At 37.3% G+C, this 12,260-nt stretch overlaps 1 protein-coding gene across 1 annotated transcript in view; it reads right to left on the bottom strand.

Moving 5' to 3' along the window:
• Positions 1 to 804: 804 nt before the first annotated feature.
• Positions 805 to 12,260, bottom strand: part of LOC124596411 (spore wall protein 2-like) — a 194,959-nt gene continuing 183,503 nt past the window's right edge. Inside the window, exons 4-5 of the mRNA XM_047135577.1 lie at positions 11,421 to 11,509; positions 805 to 933 (exon numbers count right to left, since the gene is read on the bottom strand). Of these exons, the coding sequence (XP_046991533.1) occupies positions 805 to 933; positions 11,421 to 11,509 (218 nt within the window). The remainder of the gene's footprint in view (positions 934 to 11,420; positions 11,510 to 12,260) is intronic.

The following is a 12,260-nucleotide window of genomic DNA, read 5'->3' as shown; positions in this document are numbered from 1 at the left end:
CACCTTTCTGAGTGGCCAGGAGTGACATATCCCCTACCACAGCGGTCCCTTCAGTTATTCTCAGCTTGCTGAGGGTTGTTGTAGTCTGCCATTCATATCCTAGGCTTTCAAACTGTTATGTTGCAGCTGAGATCTTAGGTGTCTCTCTCTCTCTCTCTCTCTCTCCAGTACACATATTCAAGCTTGCCTCTTGCGGTTGCCTCTTTAGCCGATTTGTCAGTTCATTTCACAGAAAAACCACATTGCCCTGTGTCCAGATGAATGTTAGTATTCTGTAGCTGTGTAGGTCATCTACTAAGCCTTGGATGTTCACTTCTGAAATGTACACAGGGTGATATGTCCTTTGTAAGCAGTTCACGTAGTTCCTACAAACCAGTTGTCCTTTGTGGTGATTTTTTCAATAAACTGCAGAGCCTGGCCATGACCAACTATCCAGTGTGTACACTGTATGCGTGAAGCAGAAAATACATTTTGCATATGAAAAAGCACAACCAAACCTGCCATTAACTTTCAGTCTGTCCATGTACATGCTCGTCGAATTAGGATAGTTGTGAGGAACTGAACACCAGTTACCTGAGGGTGGTGCATCTGCATTTTTCTTATGGCCACAAAAGAGATCCACTTGAATCATAAGGCTGGAGGCATATCGCAGGAGATGCTGAGAAGGAATTACGTACACAGACAAGTGGGGCCCAGTCCGCGCATACTGTTTTCAATCGTATCTAAACTAGTCTAACCATTTTTGGAGGATTCAGAATGAGTATGAACAGGTAGTTGTGAAACAGAGTTGACTAACATAGATGTTTAGGCATGTGGCAAATTTAGATTGAATTCTTCACCAAGAGTTGCTGGCACTTGACCCTCAATTGTGGGATACCAATTTCCAGCAGTATTTTGCGTGTGGTACTCTTCACAGAAAGCACCAGCTGCCAACTGCACACCATCGAAGTGGATAGGGTCTAACAAACTCAGTATTGATGTGGTATTGACTCACAAGCAACATCCATAGATCAGGTGGGATAAAACCAAAGCTCTGCAAAATTGTAGGAGAGCTGTGCTGTTGGGGCTCCAGGTAGTGCTGCTAAAAAATCTGAGGGTATTGAGTTTCTGCGTGCAATTTGGAGAAATTACTAAAACACAAAATCATTCACCATACTGAAACATCTGAAGTTCAATCTTCATACAAAGTCAAATATTATGTGGACACAGTGAAGAATTACATACCACAGATAATGTCAAAACAATGAAAACTGTAACTTTGGAGAAGTTTAAATCCTCTTGGGACAAAGTGATTCATAATGTATATAATGTGGGAACTGATGTGTATCACAGTAAGTGAAACTAAAGATAAAAGTATCATTTATGGATGGCAGAGTTAGTGTTGGGCAAGGGACATCAAATATCCTTCTGACTTTCTCAAATGAAGTAAGATGAGGTATATCAGTTCATCATCATGTCTCAGTAGAAAATAATTTCAGTGATGACACAGTAGCAAGTTAAGAGATAACGTTTTGAAAACTTTGATGACGCACCAGTGGATGTTGAAGATAAAACTGATATGCCTGGGAAAAAATGTAGTACATTTTAAAACAGCTGATGTTCCATTGCTGGAAAATTTGTAATTTATTTGTGTGAAACATCTGATCACATGCATTGCATTTGGTAGTACTACAAACACAGCAGTATACAATCTATGTTATAAAAGGTACTGAAGTATACACTAAATTATTTTACATAATAATATATTAAATTTTTGTGTCTAAGGTAGGCTCTAGTAGCATTGCTCAGTGAGCTATGATTTTCAATGCATTTAGAATTTTTGAGTAGTTACCGTATTTACTCGAATCTAAGCCACACTTTTTTTCCGGTTTTTGTAATCCAAAAAACTGCCTGCAGCTTAGAATCGAGTGCAAAGCAAGCGGAAGTTCTGAAAAATGTTGGTAGGTGCCACTACAACTAACTTCTGCTGTCTAATATATGTAGCGCTACACAGGCATGCTTTGTAGACACAAAGATAAATACTGGCACCAAAACCTCTGTGTCAGTAAATAAAAAAAAAAAAAGAAAGGTGGAAGACGAGCTGCTTTTCTCCGCCCCGAGTTTCGACCACTGCATTTTCATACATTATCCAACAAAGTAAATACAAATTCCGTATTGTTCATCTTCGAATGTAGCAGAATTTCAATGTACTATGAAAATCCGACTAGCAAGGCTGTTTAGGATGTTTGTCAACATGGCCAACTCTACGTTCTGAGTTTTTTCCTACCTGTGAGAAGAGATGGTTGCTAATAGGAACCTGATGAAATGTGAATCACATGCAGTATTCTCTTCACCATAAGAGTAATACGAATATAAACATTTTGCCATGTATTCTTTCACATTTGCTGCTATCCTGTCTGCCTAATAAACTACGAAACTAGAGTGAGACAACAGCAAACGCGGAAGAATATACCATCGTGTCATGTTTATATTCGTATTATTCTTATGCCTAATAGTGATACAATCAGAAATGAAGCACGCCTACTGACTAGATTTTTAACTCTAAGATGACTCTAATTTCTGTGCATAATTTGATGTACTAAAGAATCGGCCGCAAAGATTTTCAAACGGAGAAAAATTTTCGCCTAACTCTCGTACAGAACATGTTCTATCATACACAGTCTATTATTTGGTTCTTGTTGATCATTATCAAAGAAAGCAGCACTGTATGTAACAACAAATAGCAGTCTCTTGCCATTGTTTCACTAATGAGACGATTCCTCTTTTTAAAAAAGCGGCGGTAGCGCGCACAAAAGCAAGCCGTGGCGCGAGCGGCGACAGGCCGTAAACACGCACTATCAGAATGCGACAAACAATGCATGACACAGTACAGTAATGCATTTTCTGCTTAGAGTGACGTGAACACCTATAACAAAGAAATCAGATCTTATCAGATCAAAGCAAAATAAGCAATCGATTCAAACCAGACGGAGCACGTGAAAAAGGAAGGGTACTCGTATAAATACGGACGGAGCGCCTGACGCATAGCAATGGCTACCTGGTAAAGCTTAACTGCTTGGCCTAAAACTTTTCTCTCCCCTTGAATTTTGAGTCCCAAATTACAGGTGCGGCTTAGATTCGGGAATTTTTTTGTCCTTTATTTCGAGTCTCATTTTTCAGGTGCGGCTTAGATTCGAGTGCGGCTTAGATTCGAGTAAATACAGGCATTGAAATATTTTGCTCCTTTAGTGTATGGACCATTTGCAATTCTTTTTCAGCCTTTGTCTGCCACATGGTAATATTCTACTCGTACAGAGTTTTGTTCATGACTTTCTGTTTTATGACATGTATATTTCTTGTCTTCTACAGCCAGTACTATTGCTTCAAATACAAACATAGAACAGACAGTCATTATTTTAAAATGTATTAATTCCCTGAAAGATGTTCTTTCATCTTTCTTACCTAATATTCTCAAAGCTCATTTGTGCAGCTTAAAAACTCTGCCCAAATGAGGTATTGAAGCCCCCAACCAATAATACTGAAGCATTTGGAAGAAAGCGCTGCATTAAACTGAAATGCATTAGGCCTACCCTCATTGTTGGGTGTTGACATATGGAGTTATTCTTCTTGAAACATGTAAGCTGGATATTAGCCTAACAAACACACATTGCCAACTTCTTGTGTCCATAACCGTTTTCTGTCTACACATATACCTACAAACTTACACTCACTGCAGATTTTCCGTAACACATTATATCTTGACAATTGGTACAATTTTGCAAGTACCCAACATTGAAGGAAATTATACTTCTTTTTTGTAAATTGACTTATAATTTTATTTCCTAACTGTGACTTTGCCATATCTATAAAAATTTTTACCTTCATGACAAGATTAAACACACAATTTCCTCAATAAATTCTGAACCGTCATCTGCATACATTGTAATGAAGATACTAGTTTTGAATTTATTTGGGAACTCACTGGCATATCTTACACAAAGGAGGACGTCAATTATCAATCCCTCATGTTTACAGAATTTAATATTTCTGGCCCTTGATGTGTAGCTTTTTAATGTTTCTCCATTATTGTGTGGGATTTTGGTACACAGTCTTCTGTTTTCTAATATGATGTATTAAGGTGCAAAAGTTTTCCACTGATGCCATCTCTGGCCAGTTTTGACCAGAGTACCTCTTTATCAACCCTATCAAAAGTCTGTGATAGATCTAGGAAAACCCAAGCTCCTTGCATGCCTTCATTGATTTTCTCAAGAAATTTCAGCATAAATTGTAGTGCTGCTGTCATGGTCCTGTGACCACTTGCAAAGTCCTGCTGAAAATCTCTCAGATGTTTGTGCATATTATACTACTCTAACACATTTCAGAATGATTTTGTTGATTGACTTACTAAAAACAGAAGTTGAAGTGAGTGGTCTAATTTTCTACTAACTGTTTATCACCTTTTCTGTGGGGAGGTTTAATGATGGGTGATTTTAGTCTATCACAGACCACTCCTCACAACGAGAGCCATCAAATGATATGCTAGATTATATTGGCACTGCATAAGTAAAAATGGAGAAATTTCATCCCAGCCAGCAGATTTCATGTTTTTACATTCTCTGATGAGCTGCAAAGTGTGCTTGAATTAAAGTTCAGGGAGTTGATCAGGTTTAGATTAGATTAATACTAGTTCCATGAATCATGAATACAATATTTCGTAATGATTTTCCAATACATGAAATAATTAAGTTAATATAACAACTTATATATTTTTTATATTTTTTTTTATTTTTTTATAATTTTTTTATTTGTTTTTTTTTTCTTTCTTCTTAATTTATATCTAAAAATTCCTCTATGAAGTAGAAGGAGTTGTGTTTCAGAAATTCTTTTAATTACTTCTTAAATACTTGTTGGTTATCTGTCAGACTTTTGATACTATTTGGTAAGTGACCAAAGACTTTAGTGGCAGTATAATTCACCCCTTTCTGTGCCGAAGTTAGATTTAATCTTCAATAGTGAAGATCATCCTTTCTCCTAGTATTGTAGTTATGCACACTGCTATTACTTTTGAATTGTGTTTGGTTGTTAATAACAAATTTCATAAGAGTATATATACTGAGAAGCTACTGTGAATATCCCTAGATCCTTAAATAAATGTCTGCAGGATGATCTTGGGTGGACTCCAGCTATTATTCTGATTACAAGCTTTGGTGCAATAAATACTTTATTCCTCAGTGACGAATTACCCCAAAATATGATGCCATATTCAAGCAATAAGTGAAAATAGGTGTAGTAAGCTAATTTACTAAGATGTTTATCACCAAAATTTGAAATGACCCTTATTGCACAAGTAGCTGTACTCAAACGTTTCAGCAGATCATCAATGTGTTTCTTCCAATTAAATCTCTCATCAATGGACACACCTAAAAATTTTGAATAGTCTACCTTAGCTATATGCTTCTGATTAAGGTCTATATTTATTAATGGCATCATACCATTTACTGTACGGAACTGTATGTACTGTGTCTTATCAAAATTCAGTGAGAGTCCGTTTACAAGGAAACACTTAGTAATTTTCTGACAGACATTATTGACAATTTCATCAGTTAATTCTTGTTTGTCAAGTGTGATTACTATACTTGTATCATCAGCAAAGAGAACTAACTTTGAGTTGACTTCAGTCGAGGCCCATGAGAAAGACAGGCCACGGCACAGAAATCACTAATGTAGGCCTGAGTGCCCTCACTCACTCAACTCAGCAAACTGTATTTTTAGACATGTTAGCTCTCAACTGGGTGTATGTGTACTAACGAGAATTGCATTTTCTACTGGAATCTGCTATTGTGAGGTCTCACTTATTACTCGTCATACAGTGAAATTGAAGATCAATTCTCATCATAAACAGCAAAACGGTTTGTTTATAGCATTTAGTCTCATCTGATTAACAGTCCTCATTTCATACAAGATGTAGAGCCTTATGCAACAGATAATAATTTAGGCATGATTTTAATTTTATTATATCACATTACAGCCATAACAAATTATCAGTAACCTTGTGGACTTACTATCATTGTAGGACTAGTAACAGTAAGACTTCATAGTAGTTACTTCCAGTAGAAGATGCAATTCATGTTTATACATACACGTCTAGTTACTAGTTAATAGGTATATAAATGCAGTTTGTGTGCCAAGTTGAGCGAGCTCGGCCTACCTTCGGGATGTACGTGCCATGGCCTCTTTCTCGTGGGCCTCGCCTTGGTGTGATTTCCAACATTTACTTTATCTGTAGTACAGAAGTCAGATTCTGCAATGTGTATGAAGTAGTCATTAAAAACATTACTTAGCCCCTCTCTATTGGTGACAATATTGTTATTAAATATCTGTTATTAGATTCTAAATGTGGCAGGGGTAAAGTACAGGGAGCAAAAGGCTATTTACAATTTGTACAGAAACCACGTGGCAGTTATGAGAGTTGAGAGGTACGTAAGGGAAGCAGTGGTTGGGAAGGGAGTGAGACAGGGTTGTAGCCTCTCCTCAATGTTATTTAATCTATATATATTGATCAAGCAGTAAAGGAAACTAAAGAAAACTAAAAAAAAGAGTAGGTATTAAAATCTGTGGAGAAGAAATAAAAACTATGAGGTTCAATGATGACATTGTAATTCTGTCAGAGACAGTCAAGGACTTGGAAGAGCAGTTGAACAGAATGGACAGTGTCATGAAAGGAGGGTATAAGATGAACATCAACAAAAGCAAAACAAGGATAATGGAATGTAGTCGAATTAAATCGGGTGATGCTGAGGGAATTAGATTAGGAAATGAGACACTTAAAGTAGTCAAGGAGTTTTGCTATTTGGGGAGCAAAATAACTGATGATGGTCAAAGTAGAGAGGATACAAAATGTAGACTGGCAATGGCAAGGAAAGTGTATCTGAAAAAGAGAAATTTGTTAACATTGAGTATAGATTTAAGTGTCAGGAAGTCATTTGTGAAAGTATTTATGTGGAGTGTAGCCATGTATGGAAGTGAAACATGGATGGTAAATAGTTTGGACAAGAAGAGAATAGAAGCTTTCGAAATGTGGTGCTACAGAAGAATGCTGATGATTAGATGGGTAGATCACATAACTAATGAGGAGGTATTGAATAGAACTGGGGAGAAGAGGAGCTTGTGGCACAACTTTACTAGAAGAAGGGATCAGTTGGTAGGACATGTTCTGAGGCATCAAGGCATCACAAATTTAGTATTGGAGGGCAGCATGGAGGGTAAAAATCGTAGAGGGAGACCAAGAGATGAATACACTAAGCAGATTCAGAAGGATGTAAGCTGCTGGAGTACGTACTGGGAGATGAAGCAGCTTGCACAGGACAGAGTAGCGTGGAGAGCCGCATCAAACCAGTCTCATGACTGAAGACCACAACAACAAACAACCACATCATCCAACAGTTGTGATGTTACACATTTTGACTTTCAAGCATCATCAGAGATAAATTTGTGCAGTGAGGGAGGAAACACTTATGACTGGATCAGTGGTACTTGAGCTTAGTATCATTGAAGATGATATTAATTCTTTGAAGATAAAAAGTTTGATGACACTGGCATTGTCAGTAGCGCAGTGCCACAATGTGAATTTTGAGTGGATATCCAGATCAGTCATAATGTTACAACACTGAATTACAGAGTCAAAATGTTTCCACTGTTAACACACAAAGCATTTTTGTGTCAAACTTTACAAATGAATTGTGTTCGTTGTTATATTAAGTATCTTCCATGAGCTACATCTGTAAATAATGAGAGTTGAAATTAAAAGCATACATTTTTAAGAAGAACAATATTAATTTGTCAACTGTTTTCTGGCCTTCATCATCCATAGTTCATGTTTTCTCACACAATATACTGTGACATTTAAAACGAGCAATGCTTTCTAAATATCATGCTGATTTGTTGACATAAGCTTCTCAGTCTCAAGAAAGTTCATGATATTTGAATTGAGAATGTGTTCATGGATTCTGCATCAAACTGATAAGGATATTAGTCTGTAATTTCGTGGATCCATTCTTTCACCCTGTATATATAAAAGAGTCACCTGTGCTGTTTGCCAGTCACTTGGGACTTTGAACTGAGCGAAAAATTCATGACAAATCATAGCTAAGCTAAGCAAAGTGCCAATTCCATAATATACTCTTTGTAAAACCAAATTGGGATTCAACCTCGACCTGATGACTTCTTTGTTTTCAACCCTTTCAGTTGTTTATCTACACTTGGGATGCTTACTACTATGTTATCCATATGGGACATTGTGTGATGATCAAGCAATGGTGTGTTTGTACAATTCTACTGCATGAATGCTTACTTCAACACAAAATTCAAAATTTCAGCTTTTATTTTGCTATCTTACACTGCCACACCGAAGTGGTCAATGAATGACTGCAAAGAAGCTTTAACCCTAGACACTGATTTTACATAGAACCAGTATTTTCTTAGATCCCCCGACATCTTTTTTGCTACAATGTGACTGTGGTAGTAGTTGCACACTTCACACACACATCTTTTCATAGACACATGAATCTTTCGACTAATCTTTGCTTCAGTATTTTCCTGATTTCGTTATTAAAGCCCAGTAGGTCTTTCCCAACCTTAATTCACTTAATAGGCACCTATTTCTCCAGAGCACAACTAGCAATCTGTTTAAACTTTGCCTGTAATACCTCTACAACCATCATAAGGAAAATAAGCAATGTCAATTCATTGCCAAGTGATATACTAACAGCTACTTACCTGCTATTTCTCCACTGGCCTTCTTGACTGTTTTACACACTGCTTCATGGGTCACAACAAACAAAATCAGTGATTTAAAAGAAATCTCTGAACATAACTGGGCAACCTGCCATTACTGTTGCATTTTTTCTCTCTTACTGTACATTTCCCTGTCACCTCAAAATCAGCAGTATTAGTATCAGAATTTTGGTGTTCAAAAAACATTTAATATGAAAGAATAACTGAAGTTAAGCTGAAACAGTTTTGGGGACTGGACAATGATAACTGCAGTTGAGCGAAAAATTAGTTACCAGTACATGGTTAATTTGTTAAAAAGCAATTTTCCAGTATTTTCTAGTGTAAAAGATAATGTCCATCTGAGATAAAAGTTTCTAATGTGATAAATATTGACCAAAGGACTTCTTTTAGTAGATAGTGCCATTCATGGAAGTATTGCTGAGTGTGTATACACAGATTTCATTGATGGAAGTAAAAGTAAATACAGTGAAAATGCAATTTAAAACAACTGAGCATTTGCAGCATCTGTGGAATATTACAAACAGTAGTAACTTGGCAATAACAACATTCTTCTGAGGTGCAACATTTTCCTTTGGCATTCTATATTAATGAAGAATAGACAGGAAGAATTACCACAAAACTGGAAAACTTTGCCAGGGTTACTTTCTTCTTACAACAGAAGAAATAATGATTATTTGAAGAACTCTGTTGTTGAGGATACTGTTTCAGGTGGTGCCCAAATCAAAGGCTATGGGGCTCACATGCTGACTGAGAAATCGTGGTCCGTAGAGAGTGGGCAACAGGTTGACTGACACTCTGCCTGAGGACAGCTGGAATTGAGATCTTGGAAGAAAACAGTGGTCAAATCTACCATTGAACATCAAACAGTACAAAATCCCTACATGAGACTTGTTCAGATTTGTTTCAGGTAACAACATGCACAATAAAATTACTGTAATTCATTAATTGACTAATATCAGGTAGGTACAAATATCCTGATATTTAACATGCTCTCTTGATTTATTTTTCCTTAAACAAAAGTTAATTTTTTATGAAACTGGGATACTGTTTGTGAGTGTCTGCTGTGTAGGGAAGTTCCAGACAGAGAACCCACAAGGACCTATTGTGGTCTCTCTCCTCGGGTCAGACACAATAGAATAACTTGTCAATGTATGAGCCAGGGTGAGGAGTGTTCTCTCACTGTAAGATAAAATCAAGAGCAAACCCAGTGTGGACATTCCAATCTGCATAAAGTGATAACGTATTTTCCACAAAGGTTGGTAGTGGTTTTTGCATCGATTCTCAAACTATAAGGGGCAGTAGAAGTTTAGCAATCCCTATCCCAAGCCTTCAGAATTACAAGCTTCCTTGTTTCTTATGTCAGTACCAACTATTCTGACATCTATTAATTCACTCTTACCCATTTCCTCAGTAAGTTGGTCAGTGAACTCATTCCTGGTATACTGATGTGTCTCAGTCATCATTCGATAACATATTAGCAAAGCCAGCCCTTAATTGTTTCCCAAGCAATTACCAGGTTTGCCAAAAGTATTGTTTCTAGAATTATTTCTGTTAATTTCATTATATAAAAAATAATTTGGCCTGACCTTTCTGGTAGAAGAAATTGTTAAAAAACGTGGAATTTTTGAATAGACTCAGTTAATTGAATGAGTTAGGTTTTAATTGTCATTTCTGTAACAAACCTCAAACTAAGTATACTTATAGTATCTATTATTGTGAGGATATATAAAGACCCAATTTTTAGTCCCGAGACAATCAGACCATGGCCGATTTTTAAACGAGACACTTATATTGGTTAGATCAACAACAATGCATTATCTTAACCATGAAATTAGTGCAACACAAATAGGCACGTGTTAAAATAATGACAGTGTCTGTTCAATAGTGTCACACATACCATATTATTCTGCATGAACTGTGTGGTTGGGTTTTTACTGCTCATAGATGTTCAGTGGTGAACTATTGTAGCAGTATGCTGATGTCTGCCTGCAAACTATTAGTGAAGCTTATCAAAAGTTAACCAATAGCAAACTGGACATATGAACTGTGTAATATTAGGGGGTTGTGAACAGTGCACTGTGAAAGGCAACTGTGCAACTGTAGGCTACATCATTTACAGTACTCAGTGTTTAACTTCCATCCCCAATTTCTCAGCCAGTGTAACAACGCAATACTTTGACTCCAAGAACAATCAAAGAAGAAATAAAGCAGGCAAACGTCACAATGGGGTAGTGCTGGCAAATAACTTGGAGGTAGCACAATGAGGCACACCAAGACAGGAACTTCTAATTGTCATTGGTTCCATTGGCTCCACAGTAAATGTGCTGCATACATTTGGCAGGGACTGTAGTTTGTAGTTACCAGTGTACAAAAACACATATTGAACACCACTATTAGTTCAGAAGGTGGGTGGTGTATGTAGAAAGGAAATTAATTGATGACATAAATTGTGACTTACCAGAAATAATGCACTTCTGCAGGGGGACATTTAGTCTCAGATGAAAAAAATAGTTAGAGAAATGGATATCAGCACACAAAATGAAGGTCTATTGTCATCGCTTGGAGCTCCATGCACATGAAAACTGAGTGCCCTGAAAGGAAAACAGGAATGATTGTGGGGGTAACCATATGCTATTGACAAAACTCACCATTACTGCTTCTTTTTCTCCTAATTCTTCTTTTTCTTCTTCCTCTCCTCTCTCACCACCAGTCTCCTCTCTGGCTGGTTGTTGGGCTCCTGATCATCGGGGAAAAAAACTGATCAATTTTGAGATACTGTCAAAATTTAGGCAAAAATACATGACAAATGAAAGACAAACTAAGTATGTCTCATCATGGAATAAAATGGCACTAATTGAACAGCAGAAAACCCAAGTTGGAATATTAACAATATTCTGAAGAAGATGGATTGCTATCCACCATAAAGATGACTTGTTGAGCTGCAGACAGGCACAATGAAAAGACTTTCTTGTGTCCACCTGAATGAACATAAGCGTGTGTGTGTGTGTGTGTGTGTGTGTGTGTGTGTGTGTGTGTGTGTGTGTGTGTGACAAAACAAACATAATCCATTCTAAGAGTCGCCAAGTACATTTTCTTTGGGATTTTGCATGCCTCAGTGGTATCAGGCAGCCGTACCATAGATGCAACCACGAAGGAGTATTTGCTCAGAGATTAGACGAAAGTGTGGTTGCTGAAGGGGAGTGCAGCACCCTTTTTGGTATTTGAAGGTGCAACAGTCTGGGCAAGTGACTGTTCTGGCCTTGTGACACCAACTTACATGGCCTTGCAGTGCTGGTACAGTGAACAGCGTCATGCAAAAGGAAACTACAGCCGTAATTTGTCCTTAGGCCATGCAACTTTACTCTACAGTTAAACGATGGCATCTTCTTGAGTAAAACATCCCACACATGTAAATGATCCCCCATGTGGATTTCTAAGTAGGGACTGCTTTGGAGAATGTTGTCAGGAGAAACACAACTGATATTCTA

The sequence above is a fragment of the Schistocerca americana genome, chromosome 1 (genome assembly GCF_021461395.2).
Source record: "Schistocerca americana isolate TAMUIC-IGC-003095 chromosome 1, iqSchAmer2.1, whole genome shotgun sequence".
Taxonomy (NCBI): Eukaryota; Metazoa; Arthropoda; class Insecta; order Orthoptera; family Acrididae; genus Schistocerca; species Schistocerca americana.
The sequence above is the reverse complement of the archived record's forward strand: the minus strand, read 5'-3'. Positions and strand labels throughout refer to the sequence as shown.